Source organism: Dipodomys merriami, unplaced genomic scaffold (genome assembly GCF_024711535.1).
Source record: "Dipodomys merriami isolate MVZ:Mamm:240054 unplaced genomic scaffold, mDipMer1.0.p SCAF_7, whole genome shotgun sequence".
Classification (NCBI taxonomy): domain Eukaryota; kingdom Metazoa; phylum Chordata; class Mammalia; order Rodentia; family Heteromyidae; genus Dipodomys; species Dipodomys merriami.
This window is the reverse complement of record NW_027206290.1, coordinates 31,259,673-31,284,806: the sequence shown is the minus strand read 5'-3', so window position 1 is coordinate 31,284,806 and position 25,134 is coordinate 31,259,673. Positions and strand designations below refer to the sequence as shown.

General features: G+C 58.0%; 1 protein-coding gene across 4 annotated transcripts in view; it reads right to left on the bottom strand.

The window, feature by feature from the left end:
* Positions 1-23,493, bottom strand: part of Celsr2 (cadherin EGF LAG seven-pass G-type receptor 2) — a 29,273-nt gene extending 5,780 nt beyond the window's left edge. For 3 of the 4 annotated variants that reach the window (XM_070006193.1, XM_070006194.1, XM_070006195.1), the window contains exons 1-29: positions 19,819-23,492; positions 14,871-15,518; positions 12,341-12,563; positions 11,848-11,963; positions 11,598-11,686; positions 11,174-11,331; positions 10,656-10,819; positions 10,360-10,485; positions 9,854-10,020; positions 9,276-9,563; positions 8,995-9,169; positions 8,629-8,770; positions 8,347-8,467; positions 7,734-7,917; positions 7,236-7,337; positions 6,234-6,328; positions 5,051-5,260; positions 4,353-4,536; positions 4,128-4,256; positions 3,845-4,025; positions 3,523-3,690; positions 3,295-3,421; positions 2,980-3,180; positions 2,518-2,692; positions 2,106-2,218; positions 1,484-1,563; positions 1,252-1,378; positions 1,044-1,166; positions 405-532 (exon numbers count right to left, since the gene is read on the bottom strand). In XM_070006193.1, the coding sequence (XP_069862294.1) occupies positions 405-532; positions 1,044-1,166; positions 1,252-1,378; positions 1,484-1,563; positions 2,106-2,218; positions 2,518-2,692; positions 2,980-3,180; positions 3,295-3,421; positions 3,523-3,690; positions 3,845-4,025; positions 4,128-4,256; positions 4,353-4,536; positions 5,051-5,260; positions 6,234-6,328; positions 7,236-7,337; positions 7,734-7,917; positions 8,347-8,467; positions 8,629-8,770; positions 8,995-9,169; positions 9,276-9,563; positions 9,854-10,020; positions 10,360-10,485; positions 10,656-10,819; positions 11,174-11,331; positions 11,598-11,686; positions 11,848-11,963; positions 12,341-12,563; positions 14,871-15,518; positions 19,819-23,143 (8,069 nt within the window). In that variant the 5' untranslated portion in view covers positions 23,144-23,492. Of the gene's footprint in view, positions 1-404; positions 533-1,043; positions 1,167-1,251; positions 1,379-1,483; positions 1,564-2,105; positions 2,219-2,517; positions 2,693-2,979; positions 3,181-3,294; positions 3,422-3,522; positions 3,691-3,844; positions 4,026-4,127; positions 4,257-4,352; positions 4,537-5,050; positions 5,261-6,233; positions 6,329-7,235; positions 7,338-7,733; positions 7,918-8,346; positions 8,468-8,628; positions 8,771-8,994; positions 9,170-9,275; positions 9,564-9,853; positions 10,021-10,359; positions 10,486-10,655; positions 10,820-11,173; positions 11,332-11,597; positions 11,687-11,847; positions 11,964-12,340; positions 12,564-14,870; positions 15,519-19,818 lie in introns of all 4 variants that reach the window. The other variant, XM_070006192.1, reaches the window with a different exon arrangement.
* Positions 23,494-25,134: the final 1,641 nt, after the last annotated feature.

The window sequence follows — 25,134 nt, the reverse complement described above, 5'->3', positions numbered from 1 at the left end:
TGGATTCTAGTTCCCGCTGTTTTGTGTGTGCGTGTATGTGTGTGTGTGCGCGCTCGCACGTGCATATATAAGGACTTGAACTCAGGGCCTGGGCACTGTCCCTGAGCTTTTGTGCTCAAGGCTAGCACTCTACCACAGTTCCACTTCTGGTGTTTTGGTGGTTAACTGGAGATAAGAAACTCAGGAACTTTCCTCTCCAGGCTGGCTTCAAACTGTGATTCTCAGATCTCAGCCTCCTGAGTAGCTAGGATTACAGATGTAAGCCTTCAGCGCCTGGCTGCTTTGTGTCTTTTATAGCTTCTATCTCAAGCTGCTACCCGTCTTGGCCACATTATGGCCTAGCATCTGGCTGGCCCAGGTCCAGCATGGCTGGTCCTCCCTTCCCTCCCGTCTCCAGGGCTCACCTCAGCAGGAAGGGGATGTAGCTGGGCTGGCTCTTGCATGAGCGGCTGGCACTGTGCAGTGAGCCAGCTGAGTCTCCATAGGGCTGGTACAGCCGCCCGTCTGCATAAGGGCTGGGGCAGTTATAGGACTAGGCAGAGGACAGACAGGTTGACAAATAAGGGAGAGAAAGGTGGGCCCAGGCTAGGAAGTGGAAAGGCACAAGGAGCTTGCTCTAAGTCCTACCCGCTGTATGCCCATGTCTTAAAGGGAGAGGCCCCACATCTTTGGGCCTGGTATTGGCTCCAGCTCTGCAGTAGCTGTTCACCCCTGCACCTCCCAAGTGCCCTGGATTTGCCGAGGAAGAGGGCTTTTGTTTTTTGTGTTTGTGTTTTTGTTTTTGTTTTAATGCTGGCACCAGGAATTGTCTCCTGAAAGTATCCTGGGAGGCAGGAAATGTGGAAACTTCATGAATGATTCTCAGGCACAGGACATTTGTTACTTGACTTTGTCCATGACCCCATTTTCCCCCAAGCAGAATCCTCCTCCCAAGACCACACCTAACATCTTACCCCTCCTCCTCCTTCCAGGAATTGGATAGGGGAAAGAAAGGAAGCCAACAAGTATAGAGAATAAAGAGGCTCGGCTCAGGGTGTCCTCACCGAGGTCAGGGTGGACTTGGTGGTGAGAGCTGGGTCAGGGCTGGGCTTGCGGCTACAGGCAAACTTGAGTGCTTTCCGGACCTCCTTGCTAAGCACCACGTAGGAGAGGAAGATGAATGGGCCCTGGCAGGAGAGGCAGCAAGAGTCTGGGCATATTCAGTTACTCCTCAGCCAAGCTCCCCTCCCTCAGGAAGGCCAGGCCAGGTACCTGGACACAATTGCAGGCAGCAAAGAGGTAGTGGAAGAGGAGGGTGTCACTGTTGACAGACAGCAGTGCCAGCAGCCATGCAGCACTCAGCAGCAGGAGAACAGCAAAGGAGGGACGCAGGCCCGAGCTGGGGGTAGGGGTGGGGGGGCAGGGCAGTGTGTGAGACCACCATGAGCCCCCCCAACACAATACACAGATGCCTTCCCTGTGCCCCAGGCACCCCCATACTCACACAGGGCCTTTCTTCTCGAAGCCCTGCCGCTGAGCCGCACAGGAGGCCCGGGCCGCCAGGATGTACAGGAAGACACTCATCTGGGCAGTGGAGAGAAGCATGAGAGGACCAGCGGGGACTGACAGCTCCAGTCCTTCCCTCTGGGGCCCAGCAGCTTCCACGCTTCCTAAGCAGATCCAGCCGGTTGCTAGTGCCTCACACCTGTAATCCCAGCGACTCAGGAGGCTGAGGTCTGAGGATCATGATTCGAAGCCAGCCTGGGCAGGAAAGTCTGTGAGACTCTTATCTCCAATTAAGCACCAAATTAAGCTGGAAGTGGAGCTGTGGCTCAAGTGGTAGAGTGCAAGCCTTGAGCAAAAAAGCTCAGGGATGATGTCCAGGCCCTGAGTTCAAGACACACACACACACACACACACACACACACACACACACACACCAGGCCCTGAGTTCAAGACACACACACACACACACACACACACACACACACACACACACACACACACACACACACACACACACACACACACACACACACACACACACACACACACACACACACACCTCTAAAGGGGATCCAGAGAGAGACTCAACCAACTCACCTTGGCTCACTCTCAGTACTTACCGAAACAGCGAAGGCCACTGGGCCAGCAAAACTCCAAATAAGCGTATCATAGATTGAAAGCCAGCAGAAGTCAGGATTCCCATAGCCTTCAGGATCTAAGCCCACAGCCAGACCTGGAGTGTGCAGACAGCAGCAGAGGAGGGCGCTCAGAGCACAGAATGCACAACTCTGGACTCACAGGACAGACCTGGAGCATGTGGAAGGATTTGATGTCCATCTACCCATTCCCTTCTCCCAGAAGAGGACCCAGCTCCTACATGGGGGATTGGGGCCTGGGTTAAATCAGGACACCTGTGAATAACTTGTCCTGGTACAGAAGGATGTTAGTCTCAGCCTGTGGGCCATGGGTAGCATGGTGGAAGATATAGGCCCCCGGATGTAAAACCTCCGGGCCAGGAAAGTGGTGAAGTACCTGTGATGAAGGCCGGCACACCCCAGCCCAGCATGTAGTAGAAGCGCATGGGGCCAGCGTTGACATCTCGCACCTCTGTGAGCGCCCGGTACAGATGCAAGGCTTCCAGAAGAGCCCAGGAGAAGGTGCAGAGGTACAGGAAGTGCAGCAGGATAGCAATGACTGTGCAGGCAAACTGAAGGCAAGGCCACTGATCAGTGACCAGGACACAGCCAGTGCAGGGGCTCGGCTCAGGTCAGACAGGGGCAAGTTTCAGGAGAAGCCTGGGTCAGAAGGAGCTCTAGACACTCAGTGGGGTGCTGGAGAAGAGGGCATTGTGGGCCACGCACTAGCCTAGGCTCTTGATCAGATTCGCTACTGTCAGGGCAGGGATGGGCATGGGTTGGAGTAGGGGGGAGAGGGGGTCATCAAGGAGTAGGGGCAGGAAGTTGAGGAAATCTCTAGGAGAGGAGGGCATCTTACAGGGAGGTCAGCCTGGTTGATCCCCAGGAGGAAGACCAGCTGGGCTAGACCCAGGGCAGCTGTGAGGTTGCGGCGGATGCCATGTTGGTTGGAGCGCAGGGCACGAAGGAGCGTGAGGAAGAGGAAGGTGAGCAGCAGGGCGGCCAAGGTGACCCCAAGGGCTACGTATGTCAATGTCTTCAGTGGCAAGATCTCCCCATTCTGCAGAGTGGGCGGCAGGAGGATGAGGAAGGGCAGGGCCTAAAGAGCCAGCCTAGTGTCTAGACGCCCGCCCATGGCTCCCTGCCGCCCCTGCCGCCCCTCCACGGGCCCCACCTCCCGACGGGACACATCCATGAGCACGGCAAAGCTTGTCATGTGGTTACACTGGCAGCTGACGTGGCTCTCATTGCGAAAGACGACTTCGCAGCCTCGGGCTGACCAGCCACCTGTGCCGCTGACCCTGCGGGAGGACGGGACGGAAGGTGAGGGAGGGCAGGAGGATGGGCTGCTGGGGGGGAGTGGAGGGGGCAGAGGCTGGGGGTGGGCAGCACAGGCTCTCACAGGATCGAATGGTTCCAGAAAACACAGATGGGCTTGGTTCGCTCCTCTGTCTCGAGCAGCCGGAACTGCACAGTGACTGGCTTGTCCAGGGCGCGTGGCAGTAGCTCCTCGTCATCGTGAACGCTGATGCTCACCACAGGTGTGTTGATGACCGGGCGCTTAGGGACTCTGATGGGAGGCAGGTAGGGGCATGGTCGCCATGACAACCAGGTAACCAGGAGACACCCTCATCACTGGGAAATGCCCTACTCCTGGTCCCTCCATACCTCAGTGCTCACCTGCCTGACCTCAATCTCCACCTGCCCTGTCCCCAGCTGCTCACCTGAGGCTGCGCTTGTCTGGGTCATAGTTGTGGGGCAGCAGCCCAGCCAGGGTGCGGTAGATGATGACGCTGGCCACAGCCTCCCCATGGCTCAGCTCTGGGTGCCGCCGCTGCCTCCGCGCCAGCTCCTCCTGCTCCTGGGCCTCCCCAGCACCAGCAGGCCTGAGCACGGGGGGGATCTCTGGAAGAGGGACATTGCCACACTCAGCCGGGCCCTGTCCCTTGTAGGCCTGCACGGATGCCCCCCAGGGCCAGCCCTTGACCCGCCCATGCCCCCACTGACCTCTGAAGACAGACTCGGGCAGAATGACTGTTGTTTCAAGGTCCGGGGGCCGCTCCCCACGCAGCGCCTCGTAACGTGGCAACTTGGCCCCGGCGAAGTTCCCCTTGTCCAGACGCACTACAGAGATGACTAGGACCCGGCGTGGCCCCAGGTCAGCCCCCAAGGGAGGCCACCCCTAGAGGAGCTCCCACCACACGCCCTTCCCGGCCCAGGCAGCAGCCTCACCAATGTTGGGCGTGACGATGGTGAAGGGGCTGAGGTAGGTGTAGCGCATATTCTGGGCCAGGGCGCTGGCGTAGGCCTCGTAGTGCTGGAGCAGCCAGGCCGTGCCGCCCTCCGTCTGCTGGATCAGCTCCCAGTGCCGTCTGTTGGCTGCGTCCAGGAGGGCACTGCCCACCCGCAGCAGATTCTGGGGGGTGGGCATGGTCACAAGTGGCATGTGCTCGCAGCCCACACTCGCCATTCATAGCCCACACCGAGTCCCCAGCCTGTGCTGGGCTCAGCCTTGCTCTCCACCGGCCCTGACTCTCAGCCCCTCCCCCTGGGAAGCCCCCCACACCACCCCCCCTGCCTACCCATCAAGGATGCTCTACTCCTAATCCTTCCTCCTCTTGATCTAAATAAGAGCTCCAAGCTGTGTTTCCCATGCCCCACCCTCTGTGTGCCCTGTTGATTCCCAGAGGAATCAGCCCTGATACAGCATCCAGGTCCCCCGGTCAGCCTGCACCTCAGGACAAACAGTCCTTCCTATACCACTTAGATATGATGCGGGCCTGAAGAGGTTCTGAATCACCACTAGACAGGCTCTCATGGGAGCCTTGTGCCTGGGGAGTGTCCCTCCTCCTTCCCAAAGACTGCCAAGAGCAGTCACACTCACCATCACCCCCACCCATCCAGCCAGCCTGGCCCACTGCAAGTCCCACCTCAGTGAAGTGAACATCCTGCGTGGCAGACAGCCCGAAGCCCCGCTGGGCGCTCTCGTGAGCCAGCAGCCGTGTGGCCAGCTGGTAGGCCACCTTCACGTCGCTGCCGAAGTAGCCAGCCGTGTGCTGGGTGGCGTTGCGTAGGAGCAGGGCCAGCCTCTGGGAGCGTCCTGAATCTAGGCCAGACTCATTGCGCTGCAGCCGCTCGGCCTGCACGGGAGGGACAGAAGGCCAGGGGGCAGTGACGGAGGGTGAGAACTGGAATTCTGGAATGCCTCAGGAAGGGAAAAGAAAAGGGCTGCCCCCTCCCAAAAGAAACAGGGACTTGGATTCCAGAATCCCCTTTCTCAAAGATGGGGGTATGAAGCTGGGCACCAGTGGCTCACTCCTGTAATCCTAGCTTCGCAAGGGGCTGAGATCTGAGAGACTATAAGGTTTTTGTTTTGTTTTGTTTTGCCAGTCCTGGGGCTTGAACTCCGGACTTAGGTGCTGTCCTTCAGCCTCTTTGTGCTCAAGGCTAGCGTTCTACCACTTGAGCCACAGCACCACTTCTGGCTTGATTGCTTGCTTTATTTATTTATTGTGTCAGTCATGGGGCTTGAACTCTAGGCTGGGGCGCTGTCCCTGAGCTCTTCAGCTCAAAGCTAGTGCTCTACCACTTGAGCCACAGCACCATTTCTGGTTTCCTGGTGGTTTATTGGAGATAAGCATCTCATTGGCTTTGCTGCCACAGCTGGCTTTGAATGGCAATCCTCAACTCAGCCTCCCGAGTAGCTAGGATTACAGGTGTGAGCCACTGGCTCCCAACCTACTTCTGGCTTTTTCTGAGTAGTTTATTGGAGATAAGAGACTCACGAATTTTCCTGCCGGGACTGGCTTTGAACTGTGATCCTCAGATCTCAGCCTCCTGAGTAACTAGGATTACAGGTATGAGCCACCAGTGCCCAGCTTCTGAGATTCTTAGCTCCATTTAACCACCAAAAAGCCAAAAGTGGAACTGTTGTTCTAGTGGTAGAGCATCAGTCTAGAGCAAAAAAAGCCAACAGACAGAGCCCAGGCCCTATGTTAAAGCCCCAGTACCAGCTCTTCCCCTCCTCCCCCCCCCACCCCCGCCAAAAGAAAAGACGGAAGCATGAGGAAAAGGAGAGGAAGGAGATGGAGATGAGGAAGTAAGTGGACTTACGAAGCCCTTCAGCTCTGAGAAGGTAACCGATGTGCAATTGAAGAGGTTTGGGGGGAGCCACCCCCTGTGCTCATCACAGTGGCGCACAGCAGTCCCTGGGGGGGAAGAAGCCAAGAGGGCTGGCTTCAGAGACACAGGAAGCCCTGGAGACCTGGTTGGGAAGTTCTGTTGGGTGCTAAGAGAGAACTCTAGGGTCAAAAATGTAGAAGTCTATAGAGTCATAGAGGACTCTAGAGCCAGAAATCTCCACCAATCAGTCCTAGCAAAGGCTTTGGGGGCAGGAGGGTAGAGACCTTCTTAGAGTGCTCAGACGTCCCTGTCCCTCCCAGCAAACACCTCATGTTCTCTGTCACTCTCTACCAGTTCCATCCTCTGCTCCCCAAGACTGCCTGCCTTTCATACTGGCATAATTCCAGTGTTAGGAACTCTGTGTGATTCAACTTTGAGTCTTTATCACCCAGCCTGCTCCCAGCACAATACAGGCACGTCAGCATTTCTGTCCAGTTTGGATGGCACAGGCACGAGTGGCTCATGCCTGTAATCCTAGATACTCAGGAGGGGGAGATCTGAGGATCAAGGTTCAAAGCCAGCCCAAGCAGATAAATCTGAGAGACTCTTACATCTAATTAGCCAGCAAAAAGCTGGAAATGGGGATGTGGCTAAAGTGGTAGAGCATTAACTAGCCTTGAGCAAAAAAGCTAAGTAAGAATACCCCAGTACTGTCGTGCGCGCACGCACACACACACACACACACACACACACACACACACACACACACACACACACACACACACACACACACACACACACTTAAATTAAATTTAAAAATAGTCTTAAGTTGTGAGGACTCTGGCTATCTTGGGAGATAAGACAAAAATCTCCAGGACCTGGAGGGCAGAAAGTAGGGTCCTGGGATCTGCAGCTGAGGATCTCCTGACCCCACTCCACTGAGTGGGTAGAGGCCAAGTTCTCAGTAGCACCTCCTGGGCCTCTTATACCTACCAAATGAGCCTTTGGGGCAAGGGGCAGCAGCAGGAAGCCCAAAGCGTGTGCGAGGCCACCAGATCCCGGCCTCAATGGCCCGTGGACAGCTGTCATAATTCACTGTAGGGAAGAAAGAACATGGGATTGCCGGGTGTCAGTGGCCCATGCCTGTCATCCTAGCTACTCAGGAGGCTGAGATCTGAGGATCGCGGTTCAAAGCCAACCCCAGGCAGGAAAGTCTGTGAGACTCTTATCTCCAGTAAACCACCTGAAAACTAGAAGTGGTGCTGTAGCTCAAGTGGTAGAGCACTAGCCTTGAGCTGAAGAGCTCAGGGGCAGCGTTCAGGCCCGGAGTTTAAGCCCTACGACCGACCAAAAAAAAAAAAAAAAGAACACGAGATCACCAAGGAACAGCTCTGTATGGGTGCCCCAACCTTCCCTCAGCCTCCCCACACTTGTTGCTAGCCTGGCTCCAGAGCTCCCTGGAGCTTGGAGTGCCCACTCCAAGAGCCTCACCTTCACATCCATTGGTGGTGACCTCAGCAAAAGGGTTATCACAGCGATCACACTGGCGCCCGATGACACCAGGCTTGCATGGACACTGGCCGTCCTCAGAGTCACAGACTCGGGACAAAGAGCCCGTGGGGTAGCAGTCACACAGGAGGCAGATGGGACTTCCAGGGGGCCGATAGTGGTTCTCCTAGGAGCAGGGAGAAGGAAGGGAGTCATTGGCTCAGGCATCTTTCCTGGATACTCCTAGATCCTGTCAGCTATAGCCTGTCTGGAGAGAGGCTCCTGAGCTCAGGTCCCCTTGGCATGGATGCTCACAAAAGTTAACAACTGGTAATGATTTCGAGTGGAAGCCACTGGTGAGATGCTAAGCAACCAGAACAGGCTGCAAAGTTCCTGTAGAGCCAGCCCAGGGCTCACTGGGTAAATACTAGTCCTGTCCTGGGCTCCACTGCACCCAACATAAGGACGAAGAGCCAATTTCCCTGCCCACCAGCACACAGGCAACAGGTCTCAGGGTCTCTGCGGGAATCCCCATCTCCACCGCCCTCCCTCCAGGGTCCAGGAGCATAGAGAAGAGACCCAGGTGGCCACTGTGGGACTTTGTGGGGGCCGTCACCTTGCAGTGGCACTCGCCGCTTGTCTTGTTGCAGTCTGGGTCAAAGCCTTTGCTAACATCACAGTTGCACGGGCCACACGTAGGGTGCCCCCACCAGCCGCGGGGGCAAGGCTGGTCAATCCTGCAAAGAGGCCCGGGCAGAAGTGAACTCCCTCTGCTGCTCTCACCTGGTGCAGCCAGATGTGGCCTTTCTGATCCCAGCTGCAGTTCAGCCAGGCTCTCTGACCCAGAAGGAATAGGCGGTGGCTGCTGCCTGCCACCACAAGCCCCTGGCCCACATACCTGGTCTCGCAGTATGGTCCGAGGTAATTTGGAGGACACTCGCAGGTGTAGCCATGGGGAGTGCTGGGCTTACGGGTACACACGGACTGGTGTTCACATGGATTCAGGTCACATACATTAGTGCAGTTGTCACCATAGTAACCTGGGAAAAGAAGGACCAGAGAGGCTCACTCCCCACTTCTCCAGCAATGTCTTCCATCCAACTACCCTGGACTGCTTCCTCTTACTCAGCCAGGTAGTGTTGGCTTTTCAGAGTATGAGATGAGGGCTCAGAGGGGTGAGGGGACTGGATCCCAGGTGCACAAGAGTCAGAGTGAGACCCTTGGAACCTGTCAGCCTGCCCATTTTGAGGGTTCCCTAGCATACCTGGGTCACAGCTGCAGGAATAGCTGTCCCAGTCATTGCTGCAGTAGCTGTTAGCAGGACACGGGTTTGAATCACAGGGATCTGGCAAGCTACATCCTGGCTCCACATTGATGCTCTCCCCACGGCTTGAGTCCAGACTGCTAACCCCCTCAGGTGCCTCACTTATATGTACACCCTGCGGGGGACAGGGGCAGTGTTGGCCCTCGGTGGAGCAGGGCTCTGGATAGCGGGGGGGGGGGGGGGTAGGAGTAGGGAGTGGGAATATAGAAGGGAAAGCTCACCTGCAAACAGCCCCGGAAGCCACGGGCCACACCGCTGGCTGGCCCTGGCACTCCCCCCACAGTAATGTTGCTCAGGTGCAGCCCATGCAGCCTGGGGCCCAGGTTACCCTCTGCCTTCTGTTGCCCATAGTCAAAGGACAGGATGGCATGGCCAGGGCCTCCACTGGCTCCTAAGGCCAGCTGCGCATGATGCCAGTCACCATCGTTGGCTCGGCCTGGCTCCAGACGCAGAGAGGAGGCCTGGAGCCCTGTGCCCTCCACACTCAGCACCACGTGGCCCTCCCGGAGCTGGCACAGGAGGAAAGAAAGCCAAGTCAGCAGACGGCCTTGATTAACCTCTCTCCTAGCCCTTTTTCTGGACCACCAAGCCCACCTGGCCTCTAGATGAGACTACAGGAACACTGGGCCTGTACCCTGCAGGCCCAATAGATGGCAGCATTGACCCACTAAACTGATCCAGCCAACTTCCGCTCCCCAAGAAAAGATCCTGCCCGGTAGCTCTGTCCAGTCCCCTCGAGGCCACTGCAGACCTAGCCAGGCAAGGGCTGCCCGCAACGCCCTGCCACACCCTGCATCACCTGTAGGGTGATGGTGCTGCGCCCCCTGGTGACAGCTTGCAGCAGGACGCCGTCTGCCTGGCGTGTGCGGAACATGAGGCTGAGGTGCCAGGGCTGAGAGATTGGCAGTGAGAGGCCATGCCAGGCCACCAGGCTGCTGCCCAGGAAGCGCTGGGGATTGGCCATTTCTGGGGAGGCAGACGGAGGGACAGTCTGAAGGGTGGAGCAGTGGGGTGCAGGGGTGGGGTATGACGCTCTGGGGTGGCTCCACGAGAGGCAGACCCACATCCCTCACCACCCCCGCCCTCCAGAGCATTTACCTGCCTGAGTCCCGCCCGCGTTGTGCCCAGGCCTGCCTCTCACTGAGCCCTTTGTCTCCCTCCTACCCTCTCAGGCCCTGCCCAAACATGCTTTTCCACCCACAGCCGTGCTCATGGAGCCCTGCCCGGTGCCTGCCCCGACCCTGCCAGTGTTCCCAGACTTCTGACAGCACCCAGGCCCTGGCTTCTGACAGTCCCCCCTCCTACCCTGGGCACAGCTCTTGCCCCCAAAGCCCAGTGGGCACTCGCAGCTGAACGTGTCCCACTGGTTCACGCAGGTACCCCCGTTGTGGCAAGTGTTGCTGTCACATACGTTCTTCTTGGTGGGGCAACCTGAAATGGATAGAGAAGGGGGATGGCCCCAGGCTAGGGCTCCACTGAGAAAATCGATGGTGACAGCCGGCAAAGCCCTTGAGACCCACATAGGCTACGATCCCCATTCCAGGTGTAGCCCCTCCTCCACCCTGGCTCCCAGCCTACCCCCTCCTCCAGCCCCCCCATACCAGGGATGGTGCCATTGTTGGCAATGAAGTCGGCCATGTCTACGTGCCGGCTGTCCACCTGCAAGTTCCTCATGCAGCCCACAAAGTGCCTCATTCGGACAGGAAAGCTCTCGGGCAGGTCAGGTACCCCACCCAGTAGCAGCGGCCCAGTGAGATCCAGAGACCTAGGAAAGCACAGGTGGTGAAATGAGGGTGGGCTCGGGCCTCTGAGTCCTCTCTGCCCATGTCCTGCCACCAGGCCTGGGGAAGGAAGGGCCTGGCAGGGGGGCAAGAGGCCTGGCAGAGCAGCACCAGGGGAAGGAAGGAGTTTTCAACACTCCCCACCCCACCACACAGCCCACAGTCCCCTGCTGTCATTCCCGGATGCCGACCACTGCCTTGAGGGGCGCAGCAGGATTGAGCAGGAGCAAGGGGAGCCCCCATCCAGCTTGGTTTCCACTTTGGAATTCTCTAAATCCTCATCTCTTCACCTTGCCTCCCCTGACTCCCCCCGCCCCCCAGACCTCTCCCCTGCTCACTTCTTGCTGCCGCCCTGGGTGCCCTGGGCAGCACAGGAGTAGTTGCCAAGCGCAGCTCCAAAACGCAGAGCTACTCCTGTGTCACAGCCATCCACAGACACCACGGCCACCTTCTGCTCAGAGGGGCCCTGCGGGAGCCCTGTCTGGCCTAGTAGTGGCTGTGAACAGAGAGGGGCAAAGAGAAGTGGTAGGCAAGGGTCCCAGTCAGTTCACACACATGGCAGACACACGGAGCTCTATGGCACCTCTGTGTACGCTCACATCACATGAGCACCACCTGGTGGGATGGGAATGCCCCAGCAAAGTGGCACCCTGCCCTCCCAGACCCTCCCAGCCAAGGGGCCCTAATGAGACCTCCCTCATGTGCTCAATGGCGCCCAGGTTGAAGCAAGCATGTGAGCCAAGCCCCCACACACACACCCACCTTGTTATAGTATTTCAGCTGCACCGTGTGCCACTGGCCATCACTGACCCCTCCAGGAACGAATGGGGACACAGTGGTGGTTGATTCCCCTGCAAAGAACAAGGTGAGCTGGGACACAGGACTAGGGCTGGGTAGTGTCCAGGGCTATGGCTGGAGCTAGGCCCATATTTGGCCAGGAGAGCATGCGGATGAGGGTCTGGGAGACATGGGAATTGGGAGATAGACGAGGATATGAGGCAATGGGTGTCACCTGCAGAGAAGGTGAGCTGGACCTGCTCCTGGATCACCTCGAGGGCCACAAAGTCATGCTTCTCATTGAAGCGCCCATTATATAACAGCAGCCCGTTGCGCTCCTTTGTGGCAAACCTGAGCAGGAGTGGGAGCAGGGGATGCGGTTACCCCATGGATGCCAGCAGCCCACTCACCTAACCAACACTCAGTCCAACCCAGGTTCCCACCCCCTCCCCAGGAGCAGACACCTCGGTCAAGACTTCAATTTATGGGGCTAGAACGTGGAAGATGGGATCAAACTAGAAGCCTCGCACCCTGGATCCCTATCCAAGATGATGGTGGTGGGAGGGGGGACAGGCAGACCCTGGAGAAGAAGATGGTCTACTAGCAGTACACAGGCAACACGAGCCCACTACTGCCAATAACCTGTCCGGCACTGCTGCTGCCTAAGTCCAAAACAGGAGGCATCCCAGATTCCATCATGCCCCACATCCCGGTGCCCAGACACTCACGAGAGGGCCAGTGTGAAGTGGAAGCGCTGGCGCAGGCCGCGGAAGGTGATGAAGGAGCGGGCGGGGAAGCTGCGCGTGGTCACCTGGCAGTAGGGCTTCTCGAAGTCCCCAGAGGGACAGTCGCACTTGAAGCCACCCACCAGCAGGTTGACACAGGTGCCCCCATTCTTGCAAACACCAGGACTGCAACGGCCTGAGCGGGCACTCACCTCGCAGTGCTCACCTGGGTAAGAGGAAAGGCAAGGTGAGTACCAAGCCCCCCCACCATCCCATTACTGAATACTTGGTGATGCTATTTTGGGAGATGCTGGAAACCTTAGGAGGCAGTGCCTATTGGGAGGAAGTAGGACAATAGGGGTATGTCTTTGAAGGCTTTCTTACGTCCCCTTCCTGTCTCTCTGCTTCCTGGCTACTATGAAGTAAGCAGCTTTGCTCTACAACTCCAATCGCCGCAGGCCCACACCTATGGGGCTGACCATGGACTGAAACCTCTGAAACCCTGAGCCAAAATTAACGGCTCCTGCAAATTGTTTCTTAGATATATTTCACAGTGATGAAAATCTGACCAAGGAACCCCCAGTAACATCTCCCATGGCCTCTTGTGAAATACTCCCCGACTCTCTCAGGCATCTCCACTTCCTGGCAAGACCTGGAACACGCCAACCCTTCCAGGGTACTCTGGTTGGCCTGCCAGGCCATTCTCATTGCAGTCAGCCTCCCACAAGTCCCTCAAAACTCCCAGGCCTCTCTCCTTCCTGGCCCTCCCCCCCCCAAGGGGGTGCTATGTGGATACAAGCTTGGCTGGTCCCAAGGCCCCAAACCCTGCCAGGAATAAATGGAAAGAGTGTTATGAGGACTGTACCAGCCCCTGATCCTCCCTCTCTGCAGCTTCTGCTACTTTTTGTCAGGCACCAAGATCATTTTCCTTCCCTGGGGATGGTACCTCAGATCCATTTGGATTTGTCTGAGTTATGGGATGGGGTCAGTGAGGAGGAAAGCCAGGACTTCTCCAATAATAAAACAAGGAACTTCTATCCAGAACCCTTGGGTCCAGACTGAAGACTCCTGTGCCCCTGGGCAATGTTGAGAGAATAGGAATCTGAACATGGGACAGATCAGGACTCAAGGGAGCTAAAAATTCCAGCAGCATCAGATGGGAAAATCCACCCCTTTCCCTCCTCATTCCCAGATTCTAGAGATAGGTTCTCAGCTCTTGTGCCTAGTGACTGGCTCTTGTTTCCATGGAAACTGTTGTTCGCCTACTCTTTAAACCCCCTCTCCCCATCCTCCTGGACAAAGACTCCCCTCCCCTCCCCTCCCCCAAACATTTTCCTTTCCCCCTCCCCCAGCAGTAGCAGGGAAGTCAGTCTAGCAAGTTCTGGGCAAGAAAATGCGGCAGGGAAGGTGGTGGGGCTGCCCACGCTGCTGGCAGAACCAGTGGGCATGGAGGACAGGAGGAAGCCTGGCAAAGAAGGAGAGCAGGGTGTGGCCCAAGGAGCAGCCAGAGCCTGTGGGGAGGGTCAGGGTGCAGAGTGGAGGCAGTAAGCATCTTTGGGAGAGACAGAGGTGGGACGTGTAGGAGGGAGGTAGAAATGGAACCATTATGCCTAGGGTGCAGTGTCCTTCTGGAACACCACCGTCTCCATACCCTGCGGTTGCCCCCAGCTCCTCCATGCTTGAGGGAAAAATGTGTGGAGTCCTGGGAAGGTAGCTTACTTGGCTGTGGGGGAGACCAGATCTAGACGTAACCTCAGTCACCTCCTCAAATAAAAGCATATCCTCAGATAAAAGCCATACTTGTCAAGACCCAGCTTTTTCCATATGTCAAATTAATTAAAAGAATCCCCACAACCAACTTGTTTTTTTTTTTAAAGCTGGTACTGGGGCCTGAACTCAGAGCCTTGCAGGCTTGCTTGGCTTTTTCCCTCAAGGTGGACACTCTATCACTTGAGCCACACCTCTACTTCTGGCAATGTGCTGGTTAGTTGGGAGAGAAGAGTCTTGAATTTTCCTGCCCAGGCTGATTTTTGAACCATGATCCTCAGATCTCAGCCTCTTTAGTAGCTAGGATTACAGGCCGGAACCTGTGGGCATCAGGCGACCACCAACGTTTGATCTAAGTAGATTCATTATTTCTGTGTGAAAGTTATGGAGGCCCAGAGAGGTTAAGCAGTTTTGTCCATGTGTGAACACAGCTACTATTGGCAAAAATGAAATACAAATCAGGCGCAGGGCTGACCATTGGCCTGCCTCTGTGTATGTGTGTGTGTGTGTGCGCGTGTGTGCATGTGTGTGCGCATGTGGGTGGGTAGGGGTGCATGCACGCCGTGAGGGGAAGGCCCCTCACACCCCCACCCCTTCGTTGGTAGGCAGTCATCGAAGTGCAGAGAGAATGTATGAATGCTCGGGGAGCGGAAGTCTATCTTATGCTCTAGGAAGGGGTGAGGCGGCCATCACCATTTGCCCCCCTCCTCCGCCCCCCTGCGCCCTCCCCGCACCCGCGGGTCCCGGGTCCCCCGCCCGCGCTCACCCGTGTAGCCGTCGCGGCAGAGGCAGGTGTAGCCGCCCTCGCGGCTGCGGCAGCGCCCGTGGGGCCCGCAGGGCCGCGAGTAGCACAGGTCCACCTCGGTCTCGCAGTAGTCGCCCGTGAAGCCGGGCGGGCAGCGGCAGCGCAGCCCGCCGACGGGGTGGATGGGCCGGAAGAGCACGGAGGAGGAGGCAATGAAGGGCGCCGAGGAGTCGAAGCGCAGCACCGACACGCAGCGCATGTAGTTCTCGCACGGCTCGCGCAGGCAGATGTTGTCGTCGAAGGGCAGCACGCGCTGCGCCGAGATGGCGGTGAGCAGGCTGCGGTTGAGGTACAGGCGCTCCTGCAGGTCCTCGGACGGCAGGAAGGGCGGCCCGCCGCCGGGCCCGGGGGGCTGGCCCACCGACAGGCTCACGTTGAGGATGTGGCCGCCCGGGGCGTCCGTGTCCCGCTGCACGTTGAAGACCACCACGTGGTCCGGGGGCGTGGCCAGTGTGGCCGCCACGGCCTGGATGAAGAGCCCCAGCAGCGGGGACAGGAAGCGCTCGGGCGACATGTCCTCCAGGCGCAGCGTGATGCTGTGCGTGAGCATCTCGTCCGTGATGATGGTGACACGCAGCGCGCACTGCGCCGTCACGCTGTGCACGCCATCTGCAGAGAGGGGATGCGAGGGGATGCGCGTGAGCGCCCCGCCTGGGCAGGCGGAGACCCTGGGCGGGGACTCCGGGAGAAGGAGCCAGTGGGTCGCAAATGCTGTCTCTCCCTCTCCCCCTCCCCCTGCACCTGCGTGGCGCCCACGAAAAGCCTGGCATAAAAGGAGGTCCAGTGACTCAGGTCACTGGAGGGCAGCACCCCTTGCAGGGGCAGTCCTGTTGGACCGTGTTTCTGCATACCTTCCCACCCAGTTTCCCCGTTGTGAGGCATGACACACAGGGGCTCAAACTCAGTGCCTAGGCACTGTCCCCGAGCTCTTTTGCGCAAGGCTAGTAGTACCTTATCACTTGAGCCCTGGCTCCACTTTTAGGCTTTTGGATGCTTCATTGGAGATAAGAGACTCACAGACTTTCCTGCCTTGGGCTGGCTTTGAACTGCGATCCTCAGTAGTTAGGATTACTGCTTCCTGAGTAGCTAGGATTACTGTTGTAAAGCATGGGGGGGAGGGGCAGGCTCAAACACCTTTTTAATGTCTGTGATGGGTCCCTGCTCCAGCCATGGGTCCTGCCCCCTTATACCAGAATCTGGAACAGGAGCTCCATTTGCTTACTTTTCCCCAAGGTCCAGAGCACTATGAAAGACCGGCAAAAAATCATCCCCTCATGGCCCTGTCGCGCTTTACAGCGCAGCAGCGTTCCCATAACCCTGACCCTGGTGCCGCTCGCTGCAGCAGAGTGGGAGTGAGCTGGGTCAGCAGGCCATCAGGAGCCCCTCCCACTCAGACCCATGACTGCCTGGGCATAGGCCTGCTATCTCCATGGCAACACCCCACACAAAGCATTCTTCCCCGCCCAATTCTGGGTTGCTGCTGTGGGGAGCGTGGGGGACCCCACCCCAGGAAATCCACCTGAACCACCCACTTGTTCCATACTAAAGTCAAGGCACATGGGGGTGGTGGATCCAGTTAAGAGATGGGAGAGTCTGGGCAGCTTCCACCAGGAGACCCCAGAACCCCATTGGACTGGTGTCTCCTCTGGCTCCACACCCTCTGGCTACTCATCACCCACTTGGGCTCACCGCCCTGCACCCAAGTGCCTACCTGCCATACCTTCAGGCGACACACTCACTTATAAACAACTAAGTACTAACGCATTTGCTGATGTCTCATGCCGCCCACACATCTGACGCTCAGAAATACCATGCACACCTGAATGTGCTCACACATGGGAATGGATTTGGTTTCCCTCAAAAGTGAAAGCTGGGGCCACAGGGGAAGGGAAAATGGCTTGGGAAGACTGTGGGAGATAATCATATATTGATCTAGGACTATGCCTTACACATAGTAGGTGTGCAATGAACACTAAGAAGTTAATGAGAATCTATGCAGAGGATAGTAGACTTAAAAGCATAGCAGGAGAGGCCCCAGTTGGATAGAGCACATGGCACCCAAGCAGGAATGGGCAGGGGCCAGTTGCTGGGGCGGGGTGGGAACAAGAGAGGAATATGGGAATAGATTCTGTGGCAGTGTCACACCTACTGGAGGTGGATGGTAGATAGTCAAGCTTCCTGGGCAGCTTGCTTAAGCTGGGGCAGGCTGAAGCCAGACACTCATCTCAGTTATATTCCAAGCCCATGCAATCTGTCCTCCAGTCTCATAGCTGTGAGCCACCTGCTCTTGCCAGCAAACCTGCTGTCACTGATCACTTCAGCTCCTCCCACTCTGGTCTAGAAGCTCCTGCCTAGGCTGCTCCTTCCTATCTGATCTCTCAAGACACCAGCCCATAGTCCTCCAAGCCTTGAGCTTGCTGCACTAGGAAGCTTGTCCATCTATCATCCTCCTGCCTCCTCTCAGAGCCCCCTGCACTTGCTCTACAGCTGGCACAGGGCTCTGATGCACCTGCCCAGAGATTTCTGGACAGGATATTCCTTCTAGGCAAGAAGTAACCCAAAACTCCACACACAGTGCTCTCAATTCTTAGGGAAGGGGCAGTCAAGAGCAATAAGCAAGAAAAGCCTCACTGGCCCTCAGCCCTGGGAAAAAAAAAACAACTCCTCCTTGTGTCTCCCCTCACCATTCCAGGCCCCGTCTGTGCCCCTCGTCCAGTGTGTCTCTGTTGCTTCCCATCTGGCCCACCATCTGTGGCCACCTGCCCCTTCTGCTATTGTCCCCACTGCAACAGCCAACCTACTGCTCTATCCTTCCTCCAGTCCCTCGTTCCTGCTTTGACCTCGGTCACCCCTCAGATTCATAGGCAGGGTAGGAACTGAAATGGTGCCACCTTTCCCCTCCCCTCCCCCCTGGGCTCTGCTGGTCTGGGAAACTGAGCAGGCAGGCCATAGGCAGGCACTGGTGTCCATCCTGGCAGAGAAAGGGAGCAGCAGGCAAAGTTTGGGCTGCAGAGAAACCAGCCAACCTGGGCTGGTGCAGCTGCAGCCACCAGGGAGAAGAGGGGGAGAAGACAGTCACTGAGGCCTAAATACCAAGATGGAACAGGGGAAGACAAAGGCCCAGGGAAAGGGCCAGCGATGGAGAGAGTGAGAGGGGAGAGACTCCCAGGAGCTGCGGGAGAAGGGAGCGGAGAGAGGCAGTGCTAAAGGGCCCGCATGGGCAGGGTGGGAAAGAAGGAAGAGACAAAGAGCCTGAGAAGGAAAACAAAGAGGCGGTGGGCGTCAGTTCCCCTCGCCCAGCCTCCTGAACTTTGGGGTTGCCGTGGTGACTGCCTCTGAGGGTCAGGGCTGAGGGGGAGGGAAGCTAGGACTGGAAGGCCAGCCCCAGCTGCCCTGGGTGCCACCCTGGACTTCCCCTCTAATCTAGGGGATTGCAGTCCAGCCTCGGCCCTGGCAGGGGGACAGAGGGCTGAATGGTGCTATTCTGTGCCCTGAATCTCCAGTGTCTAGCCACGTTCACCTAGAGCGGGCTAGGGATGGAGGGCAGGAGACAGAGGCTTCGTTCCTTTCTACCTCTGCCTCTGCCTTTAGGGCCAGGCACAGATGAGAATGCACCCCCCAACCTCCTCCTTCTGGAGAGGAGGCTAAGACATCCTGGGCCGTTCTCCTTGGTCTTGGCGTCTCCCTGGGGCTTGGTCCAGCAAAGCATCTATTAGCAAGCTTGGGGGCGGGGCAGGGGGGGCTGAGTATTTGAAGGGGAGAATAGCTAACAGTGAACCCCCCAAGAGGTTCCCAGGATCCCCAGATTCAGGGTAGGTGCCCAGTAACCTGGGTCTGGTCCCCTCTTTGCTTCTCCCCCCAAAAAAAAAACTGATAGGAAAGATAGAACACTGTCACCCGCAGGTCTGGCTCTCCTCCCCCAGTTATGTCTGGGAAGTGTGCAGGCTGAGCGCATGGCCAAGCAGCAGGAATGCCCAGCCTGAGTCCTGGCCAAGCTCCCACGCCCCTGGAAATCTGTCCCCCACCAGATCAGGGTTCTTGGAGTGGTCTGCACTGAAAGCTCAGCTGTCTCCTGGCTCATGTTGGTAACCATGCTCCATCTTGAACCGGAGATGGTCACAGACAGCAGGGACAGCCTGCCACCTAAAAAGAGCCCATGGAGAAACTAGGCGGGGGGGGGGGGAGAGGACCCCAACATGCCCTGACTTCACTGCAGCCCTTCCCCCCAAGTCGGACCCCCAACTAACTAAGGACTCTTGACAGTGGGGTCTGTTTGGACAGAGACAATGCGTTCTGGCCTGATTTCCTGCAGGAGCTCTGAAGGGGAAGCCAGGCCCGGCTCTTTCTGCCTGGAGGGAAAAGAATGCCCAGACAGAATCCATGTCGGCCCATTCTGCAGCTCAGCTGGGAGCCAGAAAGGGCCAGAAGAGGACTGCAGGGTCCTGACCCCTGAACCCTGTGCCCCCTGCAGCCCTCAGCCCTGCCAGAGGCTGGATGAGATCACAGGACTGTCCTGTTGGTGGGCAGGGAGGCGAGGGGCCAGCTTGCTTCCCCTTATCCCGCCATGGTACCCTCTGCCCCTCCCCCAGCTCTCCTGGCCTCCCAGGCCTCCACGCGCCTTTTTTTTTTTCCCCCACAATTCTTGGCAGCCATAGCCAGGGCAGCCTCACAACACTTCCCCCAGCACGTCACAGGCTGGTAGGCAGGGGGCAGCCAACCAAAGCAGCCAGCCCAGCCTGGCGGCAGGCGGGGCCTGGACCAGGCTGGCCAGGATTCCTGGGGCTTCTTCCCAGGCTGGTTCACTCCCTTTGGGCAGCCACTGCCCTTAGTACCTCCGTAGACAGTTTTCTACCTCCAGTGGCTCCCCGAAGACCACTCCCACCCCAGCCTCACCTGGGCCCCTCCTTACCTGACACCAACACACTCATGATGGCCTCCAGTGGTCGGTTGTTATCCAGTGCCCGGCTCAACCTTAGCTCTCCTGTGGAGGCATTGAGCAGGACCAGGCTGAGTTCATTTCCTCGCTCAAAGCTGTAAGTCAGGCTGTCTGAGATGTCAGGGTCATGGGCAGGCACCCGACCAATGGCGCCCCCGGGAAAGCTGCTTGAGCGGTTGGTGACGTAGTTATTGAAAAGGATCTCAAAGTTGCCCAGAACTGGTGGGTTGTCATTGCGGTCCAGCAGCCGGACATGGACAGTAGCCCTGCTTACCAGGGGAGCTGATGTGGCCTGGATGACCAGCACGTATTCAGGCCGGTCCTCGTAGTCTAAGTCTACCAGGGCAGTGAGCTCCCCAGAGAAGATGTCCAGCTGGAAGACCTCTGGAATGTTGCCCTCCACGATCTGGTACATGATCTGAGCATTGGTGCCTTCATCAGGGTCGGTGGCTGTGACCCGGGCCACGGCCAACCCAATAGGGCTGTTTTCTTCTACAAACACATCAAACTCATCCTGCTCAAAGACAGGTGGATTGTCATTCACATCCAAAACAGTGACTGTCACTTCCATGGGTGTGCGGGCTGGGGGCATTCCCTTGTCCACTGCATACGCTCGTAACACGTACTGGGCCACGTTTTCACGATCCAGCCTCCTCAGGGTTCGTATGATGCCTGACGTGGACTCCACAATAAAGTCACCATCTCCGTCATCCCCTCCTTGGAAGGTGTAGAAGATCCGGCCATTGAGACCAGAGTCACGATCAGTGGCGGAGATCTGGAGGACACTGGTGAAAGGGGGCACATCTTCATAGATGCTCCCCTGGTAGGAATCCCGTAGGAACTGAGGGGCATTGTCATTTACATCATTCACCAGAATCTCCAAGTAGGTGGTGTCAGACTTCTGGGGGATGCCATTGTCCCGAGCAGTGATGGCCAGGGTGTAAGACACTTGGTCTTCATAGTCCAGCTCCGCCTGAGTGGTGACGGCCCCCGTGTCTGCATCGATGCGGAACTGGGGGATGCTGTCCTCCATGAAGTAAGTGATGCGGGCATTCTCACCTGTGTCCTCGTCCGTCGCACTGATGAGCACCACCGTGGTGCCCGCTGGCCGGTCCTCATTCACATTCACCGTATAGTGGGAGCTCTGAAAGACGGGACGGTGGGTGTTGGCATCGGTGACATTCACCACGATCTGTGCTGTGTCCTGTCTTGTGCCATCAGATGCAGTAACCGCCAGCACATACTGCCGCTCAAGCTTGTAGTCCAGCGGCAAGGCGAGGGACACCAGGCCACCACCACTCTGGCTGGTGATGGAGAAGCGGTTGCGGGTGTTGCCACTGGTGATCTGGTAGGTGATGACACTGTGGGCATCACGGTCCACGGCCGACACTGTCACCACACTGGTTCCCACAGCGGCATCCTCATTGAGCCGCACTGTGTACTCCGGTTGGGTAAAGGTTGGGTTGTTGTCATTGACATCCAGGATGGTCACACTGACACTGGCCGAGGCGGTGAGGGCTGGAACACCATGGTCTCGCGCTTCGACACCAAAGCTGTAGAAATCAACCTCCTCTCGGTCAAGCTCAGCAGCCACAGAGATCCAGCCTGTGCCATTATTGATGGTGAAAGGGAAGTCATGCCCAACTCCAGCCAGACGGTATTCCAGACGGGCATTGTCACCAGCATCGGCATCGATGGCCTGGACATGGAGGACCAGGTAGCCTAAGGGGACGCTCTCTAGGACAGTGGCCTGGAAGGGGGTGCTGACAAAGATGGGGGCATTGTCATTGATATCCAGGACTTGCACAGTTACCAGGCCAGAGACATTGGAGAGAGGGGGCCGGCCGCCATCCTGTGCCCGCACCCGTAGTGTGTACTCTTTGGTTGTCTCATAGTCAAGAGGGCTCACCACATCCAGAGCCCCAGTCTGGGCATCCAGATAAAACTGTCCCCGGGCATTGCCACTCATGATGCTGTAGTGTACCAGGGCGTTGCTTCCCTTATCTCGATCCGAGGCTGTGACTCTGAGTACCGGGGCTCCTGGGGTCACATCCTCCCGCACCTGGACCACATAACGCTTCTCACTAAACTGGGGGGCATTGTCATTGTCATCCTCCACCGACAGAAAGACAGCAGCTGTGGCGCTTCTTGGACCTGGATCTCGACCCTGGTCACTCGCCTCCACTATCAACTTGTAGGACTCCACCTCTTCCCGATCCACAGGGCCACGGGTTCGGATCACCCCAGAGCGAGGGTCGATCTCAAATACTTCCGAGGGGTTGCCCCCAAACCCCTCCAGCAGGCGGTACAGGATGTTGGCGTTGGGAGGGGCATCACCATCTGTGGCCCTGACTGTGAGGACCTCGTAGCCAACCTCCAGGTTCTCCCTGAGGCTCTCTTTGTACTCCTGCTGCTCAAAAACAGGGTCATGGTCATTGGTATCCGTCACCAAGATGGTAAGTGTGGCCAGTGCACTCCGCCGGGGCATGCCATGATCCTGCGCGGTGACCCTGAAGACATGGGTGCTCTTGGTCTCTCGATCCAGCTCCTCGGCTGTGGTGACAACGCCAGTGATGGGGTCCAAGGAGAAGAAATGGTTGGAGCGGCTATCAAAGAGGGCGTCCATGGTGTATTCCAGCCGGCCCGCCTCGCCCTCATCTGGATCGATGGCCCGTAAAGATGCAACAGAGGTGCCCGCTGGCTGGTTCTCGGGCACCGTGGCCTGATAGCTGGGAGGCTGGAACTGAGGGGCTGTATTCACGTTCCTTTTCCTGCGCCCCCCCAGGGCCTCCTCTGCCGGTTCCTCCTCCCCTGCCCTGAGCCCCGGGGCTTGTGTCAGCCTGCAAGACTGGCATCGCAGCCGAGGGGCCTTTAGGCATGGGTGCTCTTGGGGCAGGGTCAGCTTGCCCTGTGGGGACAGGTGGCCTCCGACGCCCAGGAGGCGACAACTCCAGGGGCAGCCTTCGGGGGCCGGTGGAAGGGGGATGTGGGCCCCAGATTCGGGACACCAGGCCCTCAGGCCATCGTGATGGGGCACCAGGTGGCCAATCAGCTCCGTGCCGGCATCCCTGCAGCGGCTCGTGTAAAGCCAAAGGTTCGAGGCCGAGGCTGGGCAGAGCCAGCCCACGGGGACACAGGCCCCCGAGGAGCCGCGTCCCCCGGACCCCAGGGAACGACAGGGCCCCACTTGATCTCCCCGTAGTGGCGGCAGCGGCAGCAGCAGCAGCAGCAGCAGCGGCAGCGGCGGCGGCGGCGGCAGCGGCGTGGGGAGGGGGACGCTGGCGGCCCGGCTCCGCATCTCTTCCCTGCTCCCCGGCCAGCCCGGGTCAACAGCCGCCGCGGCTCCTCCTCCGGCTCCAGCCGGCCCCGCCGCGCCTCATGCCCGGGCCCGGGGCGTCGGTCCGCGGGGACCACCTGTGCGCCCCGCGCGCGGGGCCTGCGTCTGGAGACGGCTCGGCGGGGCCCTGCGCCGCGTCCCCGGCTCCCACGGCTCCCGGAGCCCAGCCCGCGCCCACGTCTCCCCGGCCGACCCTCGCAGGCTCGCGCCCGCACCTCCACCTGCTCGCCCGGCGCTCCCCGCGGGCCCCGAGGCGCCCTCCCGGGCCTGCCGGCCGCGCTCCCCCGGCCCCGAGCCCCAGCGTGGCCCCTCCGCCCGCGTGGGATCGCCCACCTGCGCCCGCGGACCTGCGGCGCCCCGACCCCCAGCCCAGCCCGGCCGCTCCCGAGGGCCCCTTCCCGCACCGTCCGCCCGCGCCCGGCGTCCTCGCCGCTGCCGGTCGCCGCGGCCCCGGGCCCAGCCCCGCGTTCCCTCGCCTCCGCGGCGGGCGGGCGAGCGAGCTCTGCAGAGCGGCGGCGGCGGCGGCGGCGGCGGCGGCGGCGGCTCATTACCATAAACCTGCTCGCGCCGCCGGCGCCTTAAAGCGGCGCCGCCCGCCGCCCGGAAAGAGGTGGGCCCCACCCCGCGCCCTCCTCGGCCCGAGACGCTCCCGGCTTCCCGCGGGTCCTGGCCCTGGGATCGTGTGGCGTCTACTCCGACCTAGAGAGGAATCCATCAGAAGTCACCCAGGGAAAGGTAATAACAGCAGTGGTTCGGAAGGACTCCCGGGCTATGCCCCCAATCACACAACCCCGCAGAGCCCTGATTGCTGTTGGGGCTCGTCCCAGTCCGACTGAGCTAAAAGGGCCTGGCCCAACATGACACAGCCTTTCTCGGATCCAGAGGTGGTACTTGTGTCCATGATGCTCTTGGGGTCCAGCTGCTTACAGTGCAGACCAACACCAGGCTTTGCAGGAAGTCCCAGAGCGCAGAGAATGTTGAGAAAGTGAAGTATGAAGGCAATCCCTCCCCAAGAGGGAGGGAGGCCTGGGCTTTATTGTCCACCACCCCTTCGCTGTGTGACCATGCCAATGTTCCCTTTGTAAAATGAGGGGATTGATGGAAATAATTCATTTTCAAAAATATAATTTGGTGATAGCTTTTTTTTTCCCCCACCCAAAATGAAATCCAAATCCCAGAATATAAAACAAATGAGTTGCTGGCTGCCAGTGGCTTAGGCCTGTAATCCTTAGCAATTTAGGAAGCTGAGATCTGAGGATCATAGTGTGAATGTAGCCAAGGCAGGAGAGTCCTTTTGAGAGCCTATCTCCAGTTAACCAAAGAGCCAGAAATGGAGTTGTGGCTCAAATGGTTGAGTGCCAACCTTGACCAAAGAAGCTAAGGGACAGTGTCCAGGCCCTGAGTTCAAGCTCCAGTACTGGTACTAAGTAAACAAACAAACTCAGATGAGTTAAACTAGGATGAGTTGTGGGGTGGGGATGGGGAAATGGGATGGGGGTAGGGGATGGTTCAGGACTGATGCCCTAACCAAATGTTTGTGGGCTGCTTGCTCTGTGTGGAGCTTGAGGATGCAAACAGATCCAGTTGAAAAGAGCTGGATTAGGTGTTCTCCTCTGGTCACAAAGTGTCCCTTTCAGCTGGTCACAGTAGATCAAGGTGGGGAGTCCAAGCCCAGGAGAAGCTCCCATGACCACACAGATATGCCAAGGATGAGAAACCAGTTTTTCTTTTCACTCCTTGGGAATACAAAGGAGCTGGCTAAAAGGATTAGGGTTAGATTGTGATCAGCAAAGGGGAGTGAGTGAGCTGGAAAAGGATGGAGTAGGTGAAGGGCCCCTGGCCCAATGGAGTGATTGCCCTTTGTCCTCGAGACAAGGCCAAAGGCACTTCTAGAGTACAGGAGTGGCTCAGTGGCCTTTATAGACCCAGTCTCTCCAGACTCCATGGTTTGA